A 24917-nucleotide genomic window follows, 5' to 3' on the forward strand; every position below is an offset into this window, starting at 1 on the left:
CCCAGTGCTAACACATTAAAAAGAACAACCCTGAGACATGGTCTTTGTGTTGTGCATAGTGTAAATACTTTTTCTCATGACAAGACAGGATTTGTATCAGAAAATGCAGGTCTCTTCTGTTATTGCCAATACAGCTGCAGAAAAACATACAACCCCTTTGTCTAGCAATATTGCGAATTTCATGATTTAGCTTGTTCGACAGTTCAGGCTGTCATCATTAATCCTAGTGATTGTGCAAGATTCTGATGCATTCCCCCAGCTTAGAGTTTTGTCAATTCAATTTAGGTTAATAAACAGTGGACTGAATGGCAAAAGAAAAAAATAAGTTAATCACATGGCAACTTAATCGCTTTTGGCTTCAGAGAACATCCTTCTGGTTCAGGTCTAATATCCCAGTATTTTAAAGGTAAGTGGGTCTCTTTCTTTTACTCCTCCATTTGTGGTATGCTTTCTGGTTTTAAAGTTCAAAGGCCTTCATTTATGCTTCTAATAAAGCTGAGACGCTGCAGATCCAAAGGGGACAACAGGCGACTGTCAACTAACACAATCAAAACAGAAAATTGAAGCAAAATCCACCCATCCATCTACCCATCCATATTTCAGAGTGAAAGGAAACCTCTTTTCAACTAAGGATTCAAGAAACATAACAGTTTGACAGTTAACAGAAATTACATTTACATTTAACTACTGTTAAGCAAAGAAATTCCATTTCTTTCCAAACCCATCTCCTTTCTACTTGCAAGTATCAACAGACTTTATGAAACGGACGGTTCTTATGCTTTTAATATTAACCCCTAACATATTTTCTCTTAACAGAAGTTCAATGAAACCATCTCCAAGAGCAGTTATCTTGAAGCCAACAATCTCTACCTTCAGTGAGTTCTCCTACAGCTCTGGTCTGCCTTCATCCAGCCTCTCCTCACCTGCTTTTCTCCCTCTGGCCAGATTCTGACTTTTATCATACCAGTGCAAACTCTGGATAAGTCAGTGAACTCCAGGGAAATATATTTCTGGATTTACACCTGCCTAGCCAGCAGAAAATGTAAATTGAGCTGAATGGTATTTAGTTTGCCCATGAAAGGTATTTTTTTCCCTTTAATTTATGAGATAAAAATAATGAAGTCTAGATTGTATTGCTCATACACGTCCTCAGTAGTACTGCATTCTGGAACAGACCCTATTGAAAAAATCTACTCACATACTTTTTTCACTCAAAATATACAAGCAGAACTTGGTTTGCAATTAGCAATGGAGAGAACAGAAAATATTTCTTTCAACAAAGATAAAAGTTATAGTTTGTTTGAAGGAGTGACAATAGTTCAGTATTTAAACTGGTTTTAAAACAAGTTATTTTTTAATATATTTGCAGTTTAAGTGTCAGATTTGTCTAAGAAGAAAGAAAAAAATATTTCAAATGTTCCTGTCACTGCTATATTCCAATTAGTTCTGGAGGAGCAAAAGACGATAGGTTAAAACAACTCCATGTAACAGTGAAGAGTAAATAACCTACAAATCTAGAAACTCATGTGTGTGTGCAAGGAGGACTAGTGCTGAGTGGAACACATACAAGGAAGAAAGTATACTGAAAGAAGCTTGGGTTGTTTTTAATTTAAATCCACGCCTATTCAAAACAGTCATATCTGAATTTCTAAGAGCAAGCAAAATCACTATGCATTTACCATACCAAATGCCTTTTTCATCAAGTAACAAAACCGAACAGATACAAATGAACCAATCAGAGATTTCGAGTGAGCTATCAATGTTAGAAAAGCTACTCTGCACATTCCAGTTGAGTCACCACAGAGAAGTAGGGGAAAAAAAAAATGGGGGGGGAAGGGGGGGGGGAAATAAATTACTGTGTGCAACTCCATCTGCAAACTGCTTTTCCCGCACTGGTATGTAATAAAATGTGTTGCTAAGATACAAGCTGCTAAAGAAGTTCATTAAAGGACACTTTAAACAAAGCTGCCAGACTCTTTTCCCTTTAAAGACTGCTTATTTGGTTCTGTCCCTTGTGTTTATAATTAGATCCTCTATATGAGAGATTGTGCTCCATTCAAGCCCACTCAGCAATGAATGTTAATAAAATAACGTAAATAAGGCATTGGATTAGGTTGTATATATTTATGGGCTACGGAGCTGTTGATTGAAATACATCTGGATTCCACTTGTATTTTAAAATGCAAAATAAAGCTTTTCCAAGTAGCTTCTCCCATGGAAGAGTAGAAATGGAAGAGTAGAAATGTCAGCTTCTGCAGCCAGCACTCCACCCTAACTTTCAGAAAATACTTTCAGGAATAAAAACCGGCTTCTTCCCTAAAGTTTGGAGTTTGAGATGCCTCTTGTATAATGTATTATGTGCGAGGCTTTCTTATTTACATGGAAATAAAGGCCAAAATTATTTACATCTTTCAGTTGGTAACCTTTATCTTTTTCCATGTATATGAGTTCCTCAATATGTGTTAACAATATGTGGGATTTCCTTGATCTTAATGTATTAACAACACAAGTAAGTCTATTTTGTCATATTTTATTGCCAGGAAAGAGATGTTATCAAAGAGGGAGGTCATTATCTGACCTTATATAAAATACTTTTATCCTCTGTAGTAACATTTTCATGGTGGGTATATTTTGGATTTTGTTTTGGTTGAAGGGAAAATAATAGGCAAGGCGTGCTTCCATTCATTCATTGTGGTGAAATGATATCTAAAGAAATAATTTCACCATTTATCTGTTCGGCACTTAATAACACATAAGATGCATAAATCACAGATGAGAGTTAGTATCAGTGATTATACAGGAAATGTTACTTGTCACTTTGTAACCTGCATCTCATATTAAATTCTGTATCACAGTCCCCAGTATGTATATATTTTTAATTACATTTTCAGGCTCATTTACATGCGCATATTGGCTTTCTGCCTGAATGATAGCAAAGAGAAAGACCTTATGCTCACACCCAACCACATACACAAGCACATTTATACACAGAGACACTCAAGTCTGTACATTTCTGAGAATGAAAGCTTCTCTCGCCTTTCTCATTCTTAGAAAAGCTTCGGTTCACCAATAAATCTTTAGGCAATCTTAGCTGACTCAACGCGCTTTAGAAGAATGGAAAATTACAGAAAATATAGGTTAATCTCTGCTGCATGTCAAAAGTATCAATGATTTTCACTCGACTCATGTTAATCAAAATGTAATATACGTTTTCACTTTCTGTAACCTTGTAAGATTTGTTATCAATAGCTGAGTTTGTGCAGAAAGGCTATTCCATTCCTTCTCTCTGGATAAGAGGTAAGCTACATCACAAACTATCAACATGATCAAGTCAAATCAATGTGGAAAGGAAAATGACCTATATGCTATATAGATTTAACTTCTGGTTCAAGACCAATTATATGTATCTCTCGATTAAATGAAAGCAATCAGACAAACTTTTAAGTGAACACATTGTTCTTGCCACAATCTCAACACCCAGGCTGTTAAGACTAAATTCCAAATCTAAAAATAAGATTGCCTCTCAAAAACTCAAATTAACATCACTCATCATATCCATAGAGTTCCCAGATACTTATTGGTTTGATTCTATTGCAGTCATATTTAAAGCCAGTTGTCTGGCTTACTTTCATTCAGTCAAAAGGATGATACTGTTGTTTAAATCCAGGCATATATTTAACTCCTCCATGGGTTATAAAAATAAAACACATTCTCCTATTTTTCCACTGTCTCTGTACATTAACCAGAAGGGTCTGCCTGTACATGTGCAAAAAAGCCCTGTGGTACATATTAGATTTCAATAGATGCTTACTATTGGCAGTTGCAGGTTGTAGCCAGAACTAAGCCGCATCAGCAATTTCATATGACACTCTGGAAATTGCTACTACATAACAATAAGTAGCTGATTCAAAAAAGGGGGGTGGGGTTGGGGGGTGGTGGGGGAGAGAGAAAGCATGGTTAAGGAAGTACATTTTGGCTCAAGAAGAACATTTCCAAATAAAAAAGTAGTACCACCTTAAGTGTGGGTTTTTAACAAAAGTATACAAGCATTTTTATACATGCATGTAATGGAAGTATGTTTCAGGTGATTCAACAAGGACTGGATAGATCAAATATGAGTCTGTTAGGTTGAAACAACTGCCTACTTTAATGGCAGAAATACAAATTTGCATTTCAATTAGTCCAATTCTTTTTTTGTTATTCTTTGTTCTTATCTTAAACTTGCAGCCCATTTTCATACTTCCTTTACCTCCAACTACACTGTGTGTAAAAATTGCCCTCTTTGACATCATGGGCACACATACACCATTTACCACGGCCTTGTCTTATTGATTTGCAAACTTCTACTCTTTAATTCTATTGATTAGAAATTGTGTTGATGCTTCTGATTTAGTTTTGGGGGTCGGAAGGGAGAGAGAGGTATCGTTCTATAATCAAGTACAAAAATACTGCATATTTTATCTTTGATCACAAAAAGAAAGGCATAGAGGGAAAAGTTAAAAGTAACTCTGTATTAACGTGCCTTTATACGCCTTCGTGCTTTCAACTTGAAAATCAAATCTGGAATGAGATGAAAAGGGATTTTCTCTACTTGAACATACCAGAAGTGTCTAGAGTGATGCAGTATCCCATTGGAAACGTGATTTTCAAATCACCATTCAAAACCCCTTCTCTAGCTATGGAAAGAGAGACATATTACTATTTTCTTCCACAAGCAAGACCAGATTCTGAAACAAGGTGAACTGATAGAAACCTCTGACCTGATAACGCTGTACTGGATGAGCTGCACACATGGCATGAACCAGTAGAGAATTTGTTTCATTAAACCAGAGCCCTAGACAAAGACTGCTGCAGAAGCATTGCTTTTAACTGTCCAAGCATCTACTAAAAGATTAAAACAAATTCTAAGATCTAGACTTTCTAAATAGAACTCAAGTTTCTTTGAAAGGGTCTCCCTGCCAAAGTATCACGTACGTTTGAACAAATACCTGTTTGCTGTGAGTATAAATTAGATATTTTACAATGTGTAACAGGTAGCAAGTACTGTTAGTGTAAAACTAGAAGTGAAATAAAAAGGTATTGTTGGCATAATTCCCTTTTCTGAATAGACAAAGGCATTGTAAGGAAAAAATTGCTAAATCACAGGGATAATCATCATAGCCAGCTCCTCTAATGAGGCATCATGGGATTACTGGAGTTATTATAAGAGTCATCTTATTGAAGAAATTCAAAGTTAATTGAAATCAATTGTACTGTTCTGACAGCAGGTGTTTTAAGTGGCTAAAATATCAAAGTGAACTCTTTAAAACGGTTAGAATGAATGTAACGTTCACTTTTCAACTCTTAGCTAGCCCTGCCAAGTGATATACTGTACAAGTATAGAAAAGTGTACAGTCAAAGAAAAATGCTGGAATGAAATAGCATTTCACATGCCAGTCAAGCAGCTACCAAACAAAAGGTGGTTCTAACCCCCTCCAGTACATACTTTCATTACAGATGTGCAATTTCCATGAATCTTAGAAGGGTAACCTAATGGAAGGCAGAAAGTCACAAGTGTACATACTTCCATTGTGTTTTACCTCTATGAAAACGTCCTTTATTAGCCTTTTTGCCCAATATGAACAGAGACTCTCAATATGGTATTACTGAAAGCACAAATAGAATGCTAGGATTGCCATTAAGCAAAATATATTCCCAAGTTTCTCCTCCAAGGAGCCGAAGGTAAATTCTTCCCTAGTGCTGTCACTTTTTCTACAGATGGCAAAGCAACCAATAAATTACAGGCTGATTCTAGCAATAAAATAAATAAATAAATTTTAAAAAAAGGAACTGAAGCTTTCTGAATTACAATCCAGAACTAATCTTTACTTTGACGCAGTAAGTTCATTTGATTCCACAGTTGCTCAGGTTTCCCAGCAAAGTCTGCAGGACCTCAATGTGGAGAACTGCAAAGTCAAGCCCATATTTAATACCTGTTGCCTTTGTACTTATAGACTTAACGCAGTGATTGGAAAGTTTAATACTTCAACTGAGAACTCATCGCCCTGTCTCCCTTGATTTCAGCAACTCATACATGGATGCAATTACGGCCACAACAAACAGGAGTGCTGTGTGTACCTTGGAACATTAGGTTCAACTTGATTTGGAAATGCCTTTCAGGGTTTACACCTCACTTTTCACTGAAGCTTATAACCCTTATTTTACTTCAACCATTTTGAAAGTACCCAGCTGTATGAAATACCGAGCTTTGGCAAATGTCAATAATTTACCCTTTAACATGTGTAAACAATGCTGCCATTTCCAGGTACAGTGCAGCACGAATTTCAACAAACCAAAAAAACACTTCCTCCTTTTCCCCAAAACAAAGATACAACAAAACCAGACATCTTGAGTGAAATCTTTTCCAACAACTTGCATAAGAACTGTACTTAAATTTTAAGAAGTATAGCACTTTGCACAAACAGGCTTTGCTGGCGATCACCACAGGCAAAATACAGTCAGTGATTTAATTTCAGATATACTACCAAAAAATACCAACCAGCAATAACACAGGCTGGGAGAGTCTGCCTGAAACTAATGTTGATTTTCTGCATAGATAGTAAATTATGGTAAAGAAATGAGGTAGCGTACAAGTGAATGGCATATACATAATGTCTTTCAGGAAGACATATTTTTATTACTGTGCTCCGGGACAGGCTGTCTGAATTCAGAGTTCATCACAGTTGAAAATACAGTAGCCTACACATGCCTGTTGTTAATTTTTAAGACCTGGCTTACCACCTAATACTTGGATCGCTACCAAGTAACTTCCAAATGAAGGTTAAAGGTCTGTTTATTTGTTCATCTTGAGCTATTAATTAATAAGAGACAACTTTCTAAAATTAAAAGACCCTTAATGACTCTTTAAGGACATAAAGAAAGCAAGAAACACATGCAGCAGAGCACCTCTGGTGTGCTTTTAAGGCCAACGCTGGCTCTTATGATAGCTCTTTTATTTACATATAAATGCTTGTTGCTTGACAATTTAGATAAAAATGTTACCACTGCTCTGCATGTGCTGTACATTGAAGGTGTAAAACCACTGGACCAACTAATGGAGTCTTCACACATCATATCTTGTTAAAGAAGAGGTAACCCACTCCCAAATGCTATTACAATTCATCAAAACTATAGAGCACAAAAGATATACTTCTAACAAAAGTCTAACTTCTGTCTTTCCGAGCTTGATGCCATATCAAGTATTGACTAAAGTTCCACTATTTCAATAAGAAAAGTGACAGCTTTACAGTACTTATTTGAAAACATGGAAAATATTAAAACCTCATTTAAGTCCTTAATTTTCTGAACCACTAACATAAAAGAAACACTGACAACTGGCCAGGGATTTTTAATTAGGTTGCAACTTAAAATGCACATGTGCATTAAAGTCTACTTTAAACATTTACCTCATGCATCAAAAGTTGAGTTTGTCATTAGATTTGTTCCGGTTTTACTTGTAACTTTCAAAAAAGGGAAATATTGCCATAAATGCCAATGGCTACATTGGAAAACTGATGAACAGGAGTACTGAAAGATATCACTCACTCCTGCTATGCTTCTAACAGATGTGGATGATGTGATCATTCATTCATTTTACTGTCTGTTTCACCATCCACATGTGTGGTTTAATTGAAATGCAATTTTAGCATCTTTTGTATTCAGTGCATGCACAAAGGTATACATTATTGAATTATGAATTAGTTGTGCCTAAACAAATCTTGGAGGGGGCAAGGAAGGAAGAAACGTAAATACAAATGTAAAAATAACCTCTCTACTGCCTACTTAAGTTTACATTGGTGTTTTGGTATAGCTACAGAAGTGAGAGATTGGAACCCCTCCAGGTTCTAACATTAGCCTATCTATTGTCTCAGCAGCCTTCAAGTGCACTTTCCTCACGTCATCAAGGACTGACAGTTCATTTACAAGCCATTACCTAAGGAGTAACCACTAATAGTAGTTTTGTGACTTGGTCAAAGGCTAAGACCTCCAAACTCATTTCATTTATGACCCAAGAAAGATTTCAGTTTAGACTTCCAGAGGTGTCAGTCTGGAGCAAGAGGACACCACATTACCAGTTAGTTTCTTATTTATAAACTCTTGTTGCACAGGATGTTGAAATCAGTAAAAAAAATTTCACAGTTTTGCCTAAAAATACTAGGTTTCCTGCTAGGCCAGATTTGCTGTTTATGGAATTTCAGTATTTTACGTTTAATTACTTCATAGTTTATGGACATGTATAAAATTATGAGAAGTGCAAGCCATAAATATACAACAATTGTTTACTAGTTAGTTTGGATTACACGTTGTGCAAGCTTAGCAAAACCCCTCTTTCACCGAGCTGAATCAGAACATTCAAACTGTATTTTCAAATGTGTCTCTCCGCCTTATCTAAATTCCAACATGACACATAATAAATAGCTTCTCATTTACTATCATCATAAAAATTTAAACAGCCTTGAAATAGTTGCTACAATACAGGGGAAAATGATCAAATGTATGTTCTAAATACCCACTTAGAACAGTAAAACTATTTCCATATTGAAGAAAGATCACATAAAGATGCATTGTTGCAGTAAAGGCTGTTACCTTGTTTACAAAAAAAAAAAATCTTCTACTCAGTATAGTAGTATTAGAGTCAACAACTTGCTGTTTTACACTGCAAAAAAAGGACTAACAGCCCTTAGCTATCATGTAGTGTCAGATTTGCTTTAAAAAAGAAAGTATCTGATTTGATTCTATACAGTGATTAAACATCTTTGTGCTCTGCTGAGTAGGGTATTCTATCCCCTCCCCCCTCCAAAAATGGCATCAAAGCAATCAAAATGGTAATGTTCAGCATGAATGGGGTCCCATCCCCCACCTTCAAACTCTGCAGACTTTTCTCCATGTTAGAAGAAACCAACACCCCTTCCTCACAAAATGGAAGCTTCCACTACCAAATTGAGAGTGCTGACAAATTCTGATTACAATAAACTGGGAGGAAAAGGCTGGCATTACAATCACCATCACCTATGGGCACAGATTATATATGCACGGATCACTTTTCAACTTTAACCACAACTCCAACAAAACAAAACAAATTTAAAAAAAAAAAAAGAAAAAAAGGAAAAAAAAAAACAGGGAAAAGAAACGGGGGATGGAAAGGCACATGTGTCCTCCCTCTCCCCTCTCCGCCGGAGGTCCCTGGTCTGGGGCAGGCGGCGGCCGTGGGGCTGGCAGCCCGGCACCCCGCGGGCGCTGTCCCCAGCCCTGGTGCTGAAAGGGCTGACGCATTCCGGAGGAACCGAGCTGCCTCCCGCCGCTCAGGGGCCGGGGGTCTGAGAAAGCAGCTCAGCATAGTCGCGTCGGCCCCCCGAGGAGGTGGGGGGGTGGGCGCAGAGGAAGGGGGGGGATGAGGGCCAAGGGGGGTGGAGAGGGAAAGTTCACCCCGGAGCGGGGAGGCTCAAATCGGAAGAACTCCCGCTGGCTTTGTCAACTGCCCTTCCTGCACTGGAAGTCCTGAAAGTGGGGACAAAGTGGGGACAGGGGCGCGGGGAGGTGCGGACAGTTGGGTGAATGTGCGGGCATGAGTGTGCGCCCGGCGGCGGCGCGCCCGCTGTCCGTGGTGCTGAAAGCCCGCCGCCCCCGCCACCCCCCGCCATGCCCGGCAACTTTCCTGACGGGGGGCTGGGGAGCGGGTCACGGGCGGAGCGGCGGCCCCGGGGGTCACTCGGCACAAAAAGAGAGATGAGAAAGTTTGGGGAGGGCAGGGGGGGAGAGGGAGGGGGAGGGAGGAAGAGGGAGGAAGGAAGGTTTCTGTCTTGTTTTGTTCCCCTCCTCCAGTTTGATTTTTTGTTGTGGGTTTGGGTTTTTTTTTTGCTTTCCCCTGGCAGCTGAAACAGGTTAATCTGTTTTTATTCATATTTTTGGAAGGGGGAAAAAAAGTGAAAGCGCCTAAGTGAACTCGAATCAAAAGCTAACACGTCAGACCAGACCAAGGGAAGAGAAAGGCAAGTGGGGAGAAAAAAAAAAAAAAAAAAAAGAAAGAAAGAAAAGAAAAGAAAGAAAGAAGAAGAAAAGAAATAAAGTGATCAATAAAAATCAGTGTTGTACTCAAACCCAGAAATGGCTCCGAACTGGGCTCTAGCCTTCTCCCTCCCAACTCTTGCTCTGCACATTACACGGAAGTGCACAAAGTAGCCCAAGACAGGAGAATTTTCCATATTCCTAAAACATGTCGACCAACTCAAAATGGACGCCTCATTTTTTTTTTTTTACGTTTCAACTACTGCTTATCTTTTTACTACTAGTACTCAAATCATTCCTTCCCTCCACAAGACATCCAAGAATCCAACCTCATTTTGAAAACATGCATTTTCTTACTTCACACTTAGGAAAATGGATGTTATATTCTCTGCTGTCGGTATTTTTCAGCTAACGCAGACACTTTTAGGATGTTTAGATAGTGCATTGTAAAAACAAGAAGAAAAACCAAACACAACTGAATCGATCCGTTCCTTACTTGTTTCTCATTAAGAGCTGCTATTCTTGATTGCCTTTCATGGATTTGTTTCTTAAGATCCCCGTTCTGCAAAAACGGCAAGAAGACGCATATTAAAGGCAAAGTGTAAACTAACCCCTGTAATGAATAAACTTGCGATCTAGAAATTGTTCAAAGGCAAAACCCTTCCACCGAAGCCGTACGAAAGCATGCACACATAAAACACCCTCCTCAGTAAGAAAGCTCAGTGCACACTACAAAATGAGATCTCTTACTGATAAAGTTTCTCATCCTGCTGTCCCAGCACAACTGCGCTTATTACAGCAGGGATAAAATACTGAAGAAGAGGAAAAAAAAAAAAGGATCTGCATTTACCTGTGGATCTTGCTTCATCTGTGCAACTAGTTTCTATAAAAAAAAAAAAAGCACCCTCAAAAAAGAAGGAATTAGAACTGTTTCAAGTTTAATGGATTTTTTTTAAATGTATGTATGTGTGTGGACGGGGGAGGGAGGGGGGTAAGGAACAAAGAGGCAAGTAAACACTGCGAGTCAGTTTCAAGCAAAGCTCATAAATATTCAAGTCTCGTCCTAATCTCTCCAACACACACACACACACACACACACACACACACTCGCTCACTCTCACGCACATGCACACACACTCACACTCACAGGAGCTCCGACCGCAACGTTAACTCCGCATCTCCACAACACACACACAAAAAACTCTGCCAAACAAGCCGCAAAACTACTTTGGCGAAGTGCTCGCCATTGCCGCGGGGGGCCGGGGGAGCCCGGAGGGGGGGCCCTGCCGCTGCCCCGGCCTCCCCCGCCGCCCCGGCCCCGGCCCCGATCCCCCCCCCCCTCCCCTGATCGATAGACCCTGCGACAAGAAGCGAAGGCTACTTGATAAGCATGCAACACTGGCTCCCTTCCGATCCTCCTCTCCCTCTAAAAAGCACCGGGGATAGAAGAGCATTTTTTATTTGCTTATTATTTTTTTTTTACCTGATGACATTGGATTTCCACTTTTAACGCCTCTTGCAAGCTGTGTAGCTCCATCCCTGCAACTTGCCAGGCACTTTCCTGCCACTTTCAGATCCGAATGAAGTTTTTTTGTTTGTTTGTTTGGTTTGGTTTTTGGTTTGGTTTTGTTGTTTGGCTTGCTCTTTTTTTTTCTCTCCCTTTTTTCTTTTGCTTTTTTGCTTTTTTGCTTTTTTTTTTTCTTTCCCCCCCTCTGTCGTTTTTTTTTGCAACCGACCCGTCAGGCAGCCACCCCTCCCTCCGCAGAAAAAAAAAAAAAATTAAAAAAAAGTAATTTAAAAAAAAAAAAGGAAGGAAAGAAAGACCAGGAAAAATTTAAAAAAAAAAAAAAAAGGAAAAGGAATGGCAGTAACAATAATAATTAAAAAAAAAGAACGACAACAACAATCGAAAGAAACAACTACTCAGTCTGCAAAGCAAGTTCTTTGCCTCTTTGCTGGGGACACAGACTCATCACTCACTTTCCGCCAAAGTAGGGGGGCCCCTCCCCCCGCGCCCCCGCCCGCGCGCCCCCCGCGCCCACCCCCCCCGGGCCGCCCCCGCTCCGCCCCGCAGCCGTTCCGTCGCCTCCCCCCGCCCCGCCGCCCCCGCCAATGGGGACGGCAAGGGCTGGAAACGGGAGGGACTATATTTCCTCGGAGTGCGCGCCTTGATTTCACTTTGCCTGGGGAAAAAGTTGTGCCTCGGCTGTCAATGCTAATTCGGCGGTGCCCGGATGGAGCTGGGCGAAGGGGGGGGAGGAGCGGGGGGAGTGAAGGCTTGCGAGCCGCGCGTGCGCGCTGGCCCCGCCGCGGCGGGCGAGAGAACAACAAAGTGCCGGTGCGCGCGCCCGCGGGGACAGGGGCGGGCCGGGGGCGGGGGCGCGGGGCGGAGAGGGGCGGCGCGAGCCTCTTCCCCACCCCCACCCACCCTCCTCATCCCCTAAGGTCTGCCGCCGCCGCCGCCAAGGTTTCTTCGTGATGGAGCTGCACAGCCTCCTCTCTTCTTCCCGGGATGGTGGAAGAGACTCTTCCCCGACTTGCCAAGAGACAGGTCTTAGCGGATGAGGAGGGGGAAGTTTCTTCCAGTTCCGTCCCCTATATCGCCCATCTTCCCTCTCCATCTTCTCCGAGGACTTCCACTCTTGCTTCCCGCTGCTCCCTGCTCCCCCTTCACCGCCCCTGCCGGCACGGGACTAGCCGCCAACCAAAGTAGCTGTCCCACACCCCGTCCAGCCAACGGGCCGGCGGCGCCTCCCGCTGCCGGGACCGGCTCCGCGCGGCGAGCCTTGGTGAGGGCTGTGAGGGACCCCGGCCCGTCCTGCCAAAAACTCACCCCAGCAGCCCGGGCTGCTACCGGTGGCCCGGCAGTGCAGGGGAAGGTGGGCACTGCCTGCAACATACAGCACCTACCGCAGGCACTGGGTCCGACAGCGAGCGGGGTTTCACCTGCTTCAACGGAGGACTTTGGGAAACGCGGCACCTGGGAGGATCGCTCTCGGCAGCGCTTCGAGTTTAAATTGTTCCCACAGCTGGTGGCCTCGCATCCGAAAATGAAGTGTTGAGCCTGAGCCACTTTAAAAAGCAAAGTATTTTTAGGGGACCTAAAGTCTTCTGGTGAGCGAGCTGTTTTCAGGTCTGTGAGTGACTGAGAGCACAAGCACCCAAACAGCGAGCTGCAGCAGCTAAAGGAAAAGAAACGGCTGAGAAGCCTGGGACGCTTGATCGTGCGACCTGCTCAAACAAACTTGCTGCCAAGGGACAGCAACATGGAACCACAGCCTCAGTTTACTAGCTAAATAACAGCAGCAAGACTTTAAACCATCACAGAAAGGCTGGCTTAAGTGGACACTCCAGATCTATGAAGTCCAGCTACAGTTCCAGGAACAGATAACATTTGCCACGGTGTCACCCTGCACCCCAGACACGGTCTTGATGAGATGTAGATGGAAACACATCACTTTTATGTTTACATCACTTTTGTTCTGCCAATATGTGACCCAGCTTCAGGTCCTATATACAGACACTACCTGATCCAGCAGTTGTGGAGTTAAGATGTGCTACCATCCTGACACATGGCGAGAGTTGGGTTATAAGCCAAAAAAAGTGTTCAGAGTAATTTCATTGATGACAGTTAAAATTTAGGGCATGTTTTAATGAGCAGGTAGCTGATGGGATGCTAGGGACAAGAACTTTGGTGCATGTGTACTCCCATTCCTGCAATGATTGAACTGAATAGAGCCGAAAATATTGTATTTAAGCTGCAGTACGACATTAAGTCGAAACTCTCCGTTAAAACACCACTGTGCTCCAGATGTTCTTGGATGCCAATTCTAATAATTAAATTAATCTCAAAACTAAAGACACCAATATACACCAAAACCAACTTACATCAACTATACTGTAATTAAAACTGTTTTGATATATGGCATGCTGGGAGTCCAAAACAATGTATCCAATTTTCATTAAATTTTTCAAATATATTCTGTCCAAACATAAGATAACTTCTTACATTAAAACCATTTGAAGATTCATGGTGAAACATTCTTTGCCCGCCAAAATCAGGCATAAAGATGAAACTGAAAATCTCCATTAACCTGGCAATTAAAGACATTATTTTAGAAAGGCCTTAGTCAAGTTAGTAACGCTCGTTATGGTAATATTAGTGCTATCACAGCAATTTGTAGTGTCTACACACAAACTGAACACTTAAAATCAAGAATCTAGTTTTTCTTGAGATAACATCTAAGTCAGTTTGGTTTTCATATCTTGCTTGGTGTCTGGATTGAAAATAGGAGGTGTTTAATTCTCAATCAATAAACTGGCTTAGCTGTACAGAGAATTTGTAAAATCTAAACTGCTCACATTTGTAAAGACAAATAGGTCAGTCCTGCAGCTACTGATTAATATGAAAAACTGTCAATGTAGAATCAGTAGAACTTCTCACACATTCTTTACAAAGGTGTTTTGTGGTGCTACATCCAACAAAAGTAGGGCTTTGCAAAGTATGTGAATACCTGATAAGACCTGACATCTGAAGTAAGGTGTGTGAGTAGGCTAGGCTTCTAAGCAGTGATTCAGAAATTTAAAGTGGCTTTAAATAAGTCAATGAAGCATTCAAAGTTGCTTTTGAAAAAGGGAAGCCTGAAGGATTTATAAGTTGGGAATCTTACCTTTGTAACCTCTGGTTATATCAGTGCAAAACTTCTGCAAGTCAGATTCTCACAGAAAAAAAACATCAACTAAAACTGATTAAACTAGTCAAATATTATTTCTTTATGGATTAGCTGTCAATTCATTGACATTATGCTGATTGATTTATTTTAATGTATGTTTCATTGGTAGAGCAAAGAGACTTTTTCTCAGCATTATCATAGAATCATAGAATGGTAGGTGTTGCAAGGGATTTTTAGAGATCATCTAGTCCAATCCCTCTGCAGAAGCAGGTCCACCTAGATCAGGTTGCACAGAAACATGTCCAGGCGGGTCTTGAAGACTTCCAGAGAAGGAGACTCCACACCCTCCCTCGGGCAGCCTGTGCCACTGCTCCGTCACCCTCACAGTAAAATACTTTTTTCATATGTTTAAATGGAACTTTTTGTGTTCCAGCTTCATCCCATTAACCTTTGTCCTGTTGCTAGGTACCATCGAAAAATGGGATGCCCCAACCTCCTGACACCCACCATTTAGATATTTGTAAATATTAATAAGATCCCCCTGCAGTCTCCTTTTTTCTAGACAATAAGACAGTCACTTGTTCATAGATTCAGCAATTCTTGCAAAGAAGTGTATGGTTTCATGAAGTGTACGGTTTTATGACATTACCTGCAAAGGGCCAGGGTTACTGTGTTGTCCTTCTGACATTGGTGAGATGCCAATAGGAAAAGTTTAGAAATTTGTTCCAACCTGCCCGCTATTCAAAAATTAGTTTATACACGTACAATGCTATGATAGGTCACAGATTTTAATAGAAATATAAATTATAAAACATAATGGACTATATTACTCTTCATTTATTGATACTTTTTATATTGTTTTCTAGGGAAATTTTGTAAAATACATTAATCTGTCAAATACATTTATGCAATACCATTATGCAGTCACCTATAAAAATGTTAACAGCTTTATGCAATTTACTTGGAGATTATGGTGGCAAAAGTCATCCTGCTTGCTGGAGGGGCACGAGAGCCCAGTGAGCTTCCCTTCTATCTATTCATCTGCATAAGGAACACTTACAGTTTAGATGGAAAATGCAAAGGGAAAGGGAGAACAAGCAGAATGACTGGCAACATTGCAGAGTGGTCTGCTTAAGCAAAATTTATGACTGGCACTAACCAAAAAAAATTCAGGTTATGTGAAGTGTAACATATAATGTAATTAAACATATTTTTTCCCTTGATCCCTGGAATGTTTATCCTTGCTCTTAGAAGTTGTGCAACTTCAGAAGCCCTCCAGAAGTCTCTTTTTTCCTCACAGGGGAGACCATGTTCAGAGCCTGGATCTGGACTTTCGCGTACAAGAGTGCTCTGCAGTGCTGGAGAAAAAGTGTGTGTTCTACAGTGAAATACAAATGTAACCTCTCTATTGCTCAAAGTTTTGTTGGTTTCTATATGACATTGTTTGCATAGAGAAGAACGCCAATTTTACAAGCGCTTCCACTCATGAAAAGCTTTATGTATGTGAATCAATTTGATAGTCCTTGGTAATTAAGTTACTTGTGTGCAAACATTTCTAAATCAGATCCTTTTTCTGAAAGAAACCAAAAAAGTTATGGTAGAAATTTATTTGATAGATTGACTTACCTTATAGGATTACCTAAAAATGCACAGTACAGTATCAATAAAACACCTGTAAATAACCCTTTTTTGTAGCAATATTTCCTGTGTACAGAGACTTGGGACCAATCATATTATCAAGAACACAAGACAACCAAAAATTCTTTCTTCTAATGTATCTAATTACAGATAGCCAGGAGCTCAGCACTTGTGAGTTGAATTACACACTTAAAATCCCCACAAGAAATGACAACGTTCCTCTGTCATCAGATGCTCTTACTGATTCAGAAGAAGACTTGCAAAGCTACAAAAGAGAGCAAGGCACTTAGTTGTTTTTGGTAATGCCATGTTTCTATCACAATTGACTTGGAAAATCCATATCCCCACATACCCTTGTGTAATATGCTCTGTCTCTTTCCTACAAAGTGTGCTACTAGGATGTGGAGGAATAAAGTACTAGACAGTGATTTGTACAATTAGTGCCTTTATTGCATATTCCATACACTTCATATTCCTCTTCCCAAACTCGCAGGATAATGTGAAGGTAATAAGATCATGGGCAGCTGAACAAGGAGGGAGCAGCTGCTCAACACAGGCTGCCCTGGGAAAGTAGTTGTAGTGAATGGCAATGTACCATGAGAGTTCATCTTCATACAAGCCACTGTCAACTTCCCTGCAAGAGCAAGAGCTCTTTCTGCAAGTGGGAATAAAGCAGTGATAAAAAAACTTAGGAACCAGATAGTTAAGAAAAGAGTGGAGTTTGAAGCCACATTGAGAGGCTTAATGTTAGTCGATCTATCCAAGATGTGTAGTTTCAACTGTGTTTTCTGAACACCTCTATCCTGAAACATGTGCCTTCCCATTTTAGGATCATTTCTTCAGCTAAACTGAGAAGATGCTTTAGAGAACCAAAATTACTTTATTGTAGTAACTTTTTCCTTTTCCCAAAGTCACCTTAACTGGGAAGTAGAGACAGTGGCTATATCAGTGAGATTGAGAGATGTAGCCAGCTCCTGTCTTTGGTGGGAAAATCTCCAGGAAAGGCAAAACGAGTAACAAAACCCATTAATTCCCCATGATTACCAGAGAGAAAGGTTACAGAGAACAATGAAATGCTGATGCCTATATAAAATATATGTAGGAGGCTGCAACATTCACCTAAAGATCTGATACTCTGGATTCATTTCTAAGTCCTCATTCTCTCATTAGCTGGAGTGTCCACATTCCCACAATTCCTTCAGCAGAGTTATGAATCATTCACTCTTCACAGGTTCATAAGTCAGCCCTTCTATGCAGTTCTAAGAGGAATTGTGTCCTTTCCCTTCCTTTATTTGAGTAAAATCAGAACTTAACTCTCCTTTGATTGTTTCTGCATCATGCATTTGAAGGCTGACAAATTGTTAGACCACACCACCAGACTGTATTTCAATTCCTTTGGAGAATCAGTGGGGGAAAAAAAGGCTTACCCTACCAATCATGGTAAAGATCTCTGCTGAGCTTTGGCAACACCCACTTAACTGGAATTCTTCAAGCTATTATTTCTTGTGTGCAATTTTCTCCCTCAGTTTTCTTCCAGCTCACTTTAGGTTCCCGTTCCCTGCAGCTCAACTCACGTACTTTATCCAACCTGCACTTGCTCCCTGAGATAGTTCTTGAACTTCAGGGATACATCAGCATCAGGTACCTACAGGTAAGGCGAGTATTTAAGATGTTTCAGCATGTCTTCAGTGGCGATCTGACATCTAGTGATCTGCCACACAAATAATTTCACCTATTCTCTTCTCCATCTCCTGCCAGAACCTCTTTGACTCCAACTAACATTTATTCCTTTAAGGCAGAATGGAAGAGAAGCAGTAAATTATCACCTTACCAGATTTCTCACTGTTGATTATGACTACATAGTATTGTCATTTATGAACTATATGATGTAATGGAGAGTCTTATGAGGAAGGATCTCATTAATATTTATAAATATCTAAATAGTGGATGTCAGTAGGGCATCCCTTTTTTCTATGGTATCTAGCAACAGGACAAGGGGTCATGGGATGAAGCTGGAACACAAAATGTTCCATTTAAACATAAGAAAAAACTATATTACTGTTCAGGTGAGGGAGCCCTGGCACAGGCTGCCCGAGGGAGGTTGTGGAATCTCCTTCTCTGGAGGTCTTCAAGACCCGCCTGGACATGTTCCTGCGCAATCTGATCTAGGTGGACCTGCTTCTGCAGCGGGGTTGGACTAGATGATCTCTAAAGGTCCCTTCCAACACCTACCGTTCTATGATTCTATGATTATGGAACGTCTTTCATACAAGGAAAGGCTGCAGGAATTGAGGCTGTTTAGTCTGGAAAAGAGAAGACTGAGGGGGGATCTTATTAATAGTTACAAATATCTAAATGTTGGGTGTCAGGAGGTTGGGACATCCCTTTTTTTCTGTTGTAGCTAGCAACAGGACAAGGGGTAATGGGATGAAGCTGCAACACAGAAAATTCCATTTAAATATAAGAAAAAACTATTTCACTGTGAGGGTGAGGGAGCCCTGGCACAGGCTGCCCAGAGGGGTTGTGGGGTCTCCTTCCTTGGAGGTCTTCAAGACCTGCCTGGACATGTTCCTATGCGACCTGATCTAGGTGAACCTGCTTGAGCAGGGGGCTTGGACTAGATGATCTCTAAAGGTCCCTTCCAACCCCTACCATTCTATGATTCTATGATTCTATGTCTTTTTACAGATTGACAACTGGGAATTTGAAGGGAAACCTTTAGAAACACAGGAAGAGAACAGGAAAGGTTAAATTTACATGGCACCAAGGGAGATTCAGACTCAACCTTATGAAAATCAGATCTGGAGGCCTACTTGTGCTGGTACACATTTGCTTTGGAGATGCTGGAATCACTGGTATTGGAGATCTCCAAGAAGAGGCTAAATAAACAGTCTCCAGAAAAGACAGGACTATTGTTTGACACTCTGTTGGAGGAATGGGAGAGGCAAGATGACCTCATGAGACCTGTTCTGGGCCAGTATACCATGATCCCTCTGATAATACAGCTGATGCATTATATTAGGATACCATAAATTTCCTCTACTACCAGCTTTCCTTCTTTCTCACAGGGTTCTTCCTGTCAATACTCAGCTGTCCTGTCTTATGTTTCACTATCTTATTCCCAGTTACTCAATTACAACAGATAACAACCTTACGCCTTGCAACATACTGCTTCTGTTTTAAACCTTCATAAACTCAAGCTTCCTACTAATTAAATAGCGAAAGGGGAAAAAAAAGTTATTTCCTATGACCACACTCCAGTTCCAAGGATTTTTAGTCTTCTAGTCACCTTCATCTGGAGGAGGGGCGTACGGGTGGGAGTGTGTGTAAAAGAAAGAAAACAGACCTTTTTCTTTGTCATAATTGCAAATGTAAAACACAACTAGAAAGAAGTCTAAAATACTGCTAGTCTTTAAAAAAGTATCAAGATTTTTCTGAACATGTTTATCTTCTTGCTTTACTTTTTCCACATCCACAGAAACAATTTGCACATAGAGACTAAATACTCTTCGTACCAGTGAGGACTGGGCAAGATCCTTTCTAACTCAAAGACTCTAGAGGCTAGAAGATACAAACACACTTTCTTGGCTTGCTTTTTGAGAGAAGGATCACATAAAAAACTGTAGAAGCTACAGTATCAATATAAGAGAAGAAGAATGTTGTTCTAGAGTACAGTTATCAACTAAAAGCAGATATGCAGCAATTTTAGAGTGCAACCAAAAGACAACAATACTAAATTTAGCCTGTCTCTAAAAGTTACTTCCACAAATTTGGCACCCACAATGAAACACCTTGAGGCTTTTATGCAGTCTTTGTCCTACTATTACAAGGGCAAATTTCATTCTCCTTGCTCTAACAAGGCATTCAGGATTTGGCTGGTGAGATATTTCTGTCATGCTACATTCATTCATACCAGCTGTATTGCAGTTCTGAAACACAGATTTCATTAACACTAAAAGGTTTGAGTGCCCAGAAGACCAGATTTGTGAAAGTATTTACACCTCTGACTTGGAACTGAAGCACCTTTAGAAATCCGACTCATCCTGCAAAACAACAATTTGTTTGACTTCAGAAAGTGTTAGATGCCTTAAAACCTTCCTTTTCCCTTGAGGTAGAAGCCCTTAATCTTGTCAAGTCCTTCATTTGAAATTAAATGGTTTCCTTTACATTATCAGCTCCAAATGTTTCTCTAGTTAGAACACTTTTCCTTATTCTCTCAGTATAAGTGCTTTCCTGTTCTGCTTTTCATCCTGTCCTTCCATTTCTCTCTTATAGGTCCCCTGAATTTTCCCAGCTATCTCATTTTAGGCTCCTATCTGAATCACAGGATCAGACCTACCAAGGAGACCATGAACCTCAAGATAGGATGAAATTCTATTCTATGTGAAAACAGCTCTTACTGACTTCAATGGAAAATGCCTGATGCCATCTGCAGAAAAGATTTGGCCCTTTAAATGCAAAATACCACCAATATTTTTACGCATTTGAGAAAATACCAGCAAGTTCCATGACAGTGTAAATCATCAACTAGGCTTTTGCTTTCATTTCAGTCCTATCCTGTGCTATCATAGGTATAGGTAAAAGGACTTCTGAAAAATGCAGACATACCAATGCAAGAAGAAAACAATCTATTAGAAATGTTGGTACATTTGCAAGTCTCAGTAGCACTGCCTCCTGGCTCTTCTTATGAAAAACAGCTGCATCAGTAAGTATAAGTGCAGAACTTTAGGTAAAAGGGATAAAAAAATACGTTTCTCTCCTGTCAGGACTGATTATGAAGAACTGATTTAAGTTCTGTTATTCATTCCCCCAAAATCACAAGCTAGGTGCACATTTTTATTTGGGGGGCAAAAGGTGAAGTCAGATCCATTCTTTACCCAATTCCTCTTTGTTCTAAATACCAAACTCAGTTTTTGCACACCACTTTTCACATATCAAGTACTCTATGGTGACTGGTAAAGTAAATGAACTGCTTTATGGAAGCATGATTCCCCCATAAGGGATTTTTGTATGCATTTTCCCTGGGAAGAGTTAAAACATATAATTCTCTTCTCTGTTGATTCATTTTGTATTAAAAGCACAACATTTTGAATCTCTCTAAATAGACTTTTACATTCAGGTAAATGACCATACAACATGTAATACTGTGAAAACCCAAGCTCTGGTACTGTCCCTGTGTTATAGAAAGGTAGCTAAGCTCCTCGTGGTCTGGGACATCTGGAAAAAAATGGTAAAAAAAAATGTTCTTTCTGGAAAAGACAAGGAACAACAAGGAATTGTAGAGTGCAACCAGTGCAGAAAGAATATCTAGCATCTTACTACAAGGAGGAGATGGTTTTGGGCTGAACTGCTGAAGTAAGCCCTGAGAGTGTAGCACACCCCTGATTTACACCTGTGGTGTCGGTGGAGTATAATCGCTGCCTGTGAGATTTAAATCGATGCCGTGTGATTTTCAAAAGCTCTCATACTGGGCTAACATCACTAACTTTGAAGTGAAGAATAAAATTCAAATGAGGTACAAAAATGCTGAGCAGTTCTGAAAATCCCTCCCGTGACCTTGAGGCTCAAGGAATATTTTAAAATTTGATCAGCAGATTCTGAGTGTTTCTCTTCTCATGTTGCAAAGGGCACTATCTTTGTTTTTTACTGGAGAATCAAGTCACTTTGAGATGTAAGTTGCACACCTGAAAACAGAGTAGCCAAATTAAGTAGCCTTTTTTTTTTTCTTTTTCAGTTTAGGCTTGAATCATAAGAAGTGGGGCATATAGCTAGTAAAGCACAATATTGTGTTGAGGTGTAAAAAAGTTTAAAAAAAAGTTTAAAAAGAACCTTACATCCTTCAAGTGACTTAACCACTTGCACTTATGATGCTACATCCCTTTCAGGATGGGTGCATTCACACCTGAGTCCTGTTGAGCCCTTGAGTTTGGGCTCCTAGTCTCCTTTGAGAAAAAAATCCTGACTCTGCTGAATATCACCTCTTCTCAGATATTTCACATGAATAAAGAATTCAACAGGATATTGAAGTTCACAGCAAGTTCCTTTCTCACTTCTACTTGATCTATCTCCTTCCTCGGGAATGAGAGTCTATACCTTCCAGCATCACTCTCCAGAGCATGCCTTGACCTCCTTTTCAGGCAGGAGGTAATGAAACAACTGTTTCTACAAAATGTTTTCTGAACAGGTCAGCTCCTAGTAGTACATGGGAAAACTTAGGCAGCTTGATACTTAAACCTAGCTGAAAATCACAGTAATGTAAGAAACGACGTGTGTTAGCCCTGAAGTTTCCCAGGTTGCCAAGGAGATTTTGAAGCATATCTTTTACAAACGTTATGAATTTAAATCTCTCAGGAAGTTTGGAAATCCTTAATTTAAGCTTTCTAGTAGGGAAAGGTAAGAGAGAATAATCAACTCTCAGCCCAAGCCTACACACTCTTCAGCCATACTATTACTGAAGAAATACCTGTGCCACCAATATCTTCACTCTGCAAAACAAGTCATCTGTCACAGACAATACTTTGTTTTATAATACCCTAGAAACCTGACTCTGGCAGAAGCCACAAACTTTCTGATCTCTGTTGTCTTCTTGGGGTCAGTGTAGAACAAGCACAGACACCTGTCACCTTGGCTCCATCCTAATTGACTTAACTGTCTGATGACACATTTTGCTCTTACACAAAATGCCTGCAAACATATTCCCAAGGTTTTGTTCCCCCATGTGCTGGCAGTGATTTAACCCAATGCCACTTTTGCTTCAGATGAAAATATTAAATTAAATTGTGTCGCAAAATGCAACAGGGCTTTGTAGTGCAATGAACAGACAGTGATCCAGCAGGGAGCAAGAGGAGTATTACAATAAAGCCTTCACCTCTCTTTAGCTCTGTACAAAAGTCCACATCAGTACTGAGAAACGTTTTCACGGGACAGTCAAATTTCTGCTGAATAGGATGAAAAGATGAAGAAGCCCATTTCACTGTATTCAGCAGGCTCCTGCACACAGAAGCCCTGCTTAACATTTCTGCTGAACAGAGCCCCAGGGCAGAAAATATATTGAACTCCCATAGTGTAATACTACTAATGGCTTTTTAAAACTATATCAATTTGTATCATTTGCAAAGCACAAATATTTAATCTGGTTTTAATTACACAGACCTCCTAGATATAGTATTTCTTTTTTCTCTTCATCCCCACCTCCCTTTTCAATTTTTGTTGTTGCTGCTGTTGTCCTGCAATTGCAGCCTCGCTCTATTTTGCAAGGCTGATCCAGTCACCAGAATCCTTTTATCACTCTGCTTTGAAAAAAGAATTGAATTTCTTTTGTACATTGGGGTGAATTTGTAAATAACACTCGTTCAACAAATTTTGCTCCAAGGATTACTCTGGGAATATATTCAGATCAATATCATCTCTGTTAATATCACTTGAAAGTAACAGTGAACAGTACCACAGTGAGGCTATGGGAATATCATCTTCAAAATAGGGGGTCTGAAAAAGCCAAATGAGAAGTATTGAGCAACAGGATATTGTAGATGCAGTCCATGCACTCCTTCTCTGGAGCTGGAGATACTAACTATCTCCTAGTGTTGCAACAGCACACACATAGGCTCCTGGGTATGACAACTGTGCTAGGAGTGGTACATGCTGAAGTTTAAAAAAATGATATGAAATAAAATAAATAAAATAGTTATGACAGAAAGTCATTTTGTTCAATGCAACTATTGGTCATTTTGTTGTACTTAACACGTAATCATGGGGAACAGCTCCAAAGAATATTAAAAAGTACAATCTGCATTCTCAGGGGGTTTTTTTTCCCTTCTTCTTTAAATAAACACACTGAAGTTCTTTAAATAGTCCTCTCTGAACTAAGCATGAGTGCAACAAAAGATGTGCAAAGGCTGCAAAATACAATAGAGCACCAGAAAAAAAATAGCTTAAACCCTTGAGTGAATGGGACTTTCTCTCCTGGCTAACAATTAAAGTGCACTCACCTCACCTGTAAGTGCTCCTCCAAAAGTTAGTAAAACAACAGGCTTTAGAGCCCTTTCTAAAAGCCTTAGGGCAGTCATAATAAAGGAGAGGGTATACACACTAGGTATATACACCTTGCTCGTTCTCCTTTCCTAGATGAACCTAGGAAGTCTTGAAGTGCCTCGGCAGGTCCCAGATATAAAGGTGTATCCCATGGGAAGATATTGTCCCCCAGCCATGGCCACACTCCATAGATAAGAACAAACAGATTGAATTATGGCCCCGGAAGTTGATGCATATCTCAGATCTGCAATTCATCCAAGTCAGCAAAAAAGGGTCATCAGTGTTCTGTTATTTCCTATGTATTTTTCTGCACTAAATTCCCAATATATATGCTTTCCCAGTCTTTTTCTGGGCTAAACGTCAACCTCTCTTTCCTCATCCCAGTTAAATACTAGGTGAGTTGTATAAGGATGCCAAGCAATTCATACTACTATGTTCTGTGATGCCTATTTTACTCCATATATGTCTACAGAGCCTTTTTTTTCCTACAATTTTGGCCCTTTTTTTCAAGACTAGCATTTTACTTGATTT

General features: G+C 40.2%; 1 protein-coding gene across 2 annotated transcripts in view; it reads right to left on the reverse strand.

Annotated features, from left to right (window-relative positions):
* The window catches only part of PHF21B (PHD finger protein 21B), a 163672-nt gene extending 152091 nt beyond the window's left edge, over window positions 1-11581 (reverse strand). For both annotated transcript variants that reach the window (XM_061988788.1, XM_061988787.1), the window contains exons 1-3: window positions 11528-11581; window positions 10895-10927; window positions 10541-10606 (exon numbers count right to left, since the gene is read on the reverse strand). In XM_061988788.1, the coding sequence (XP_061844772.1) occupies window positions 10541-10606; window positions 10895-10927; window positions 11528-11581 (153 nt within the window). The remainder of the gene's footprint in view (window positions 1-10540; window positions 10607-10894; window positions 10928-11527) is intronic.
* Between the last annotated feature and the right edge of the window lie 13336 nt (window positions 11582-24917).

The sequence above is a fragment of the Colius striatus genome, chromosome 1 (genome assembly GCF_028858725.1).
Source record: "Colius striatus isolate bColStr4 chromosome 1, bColStr4.1.hap1, whole genome shotgun sequence".
In the NCBI taxonomy this organism is placed as follows: Eukaryota; Metazoa; Chordata; class Aves; order Coliiformes; family Coliidae; genus Colius; species Colius striatus.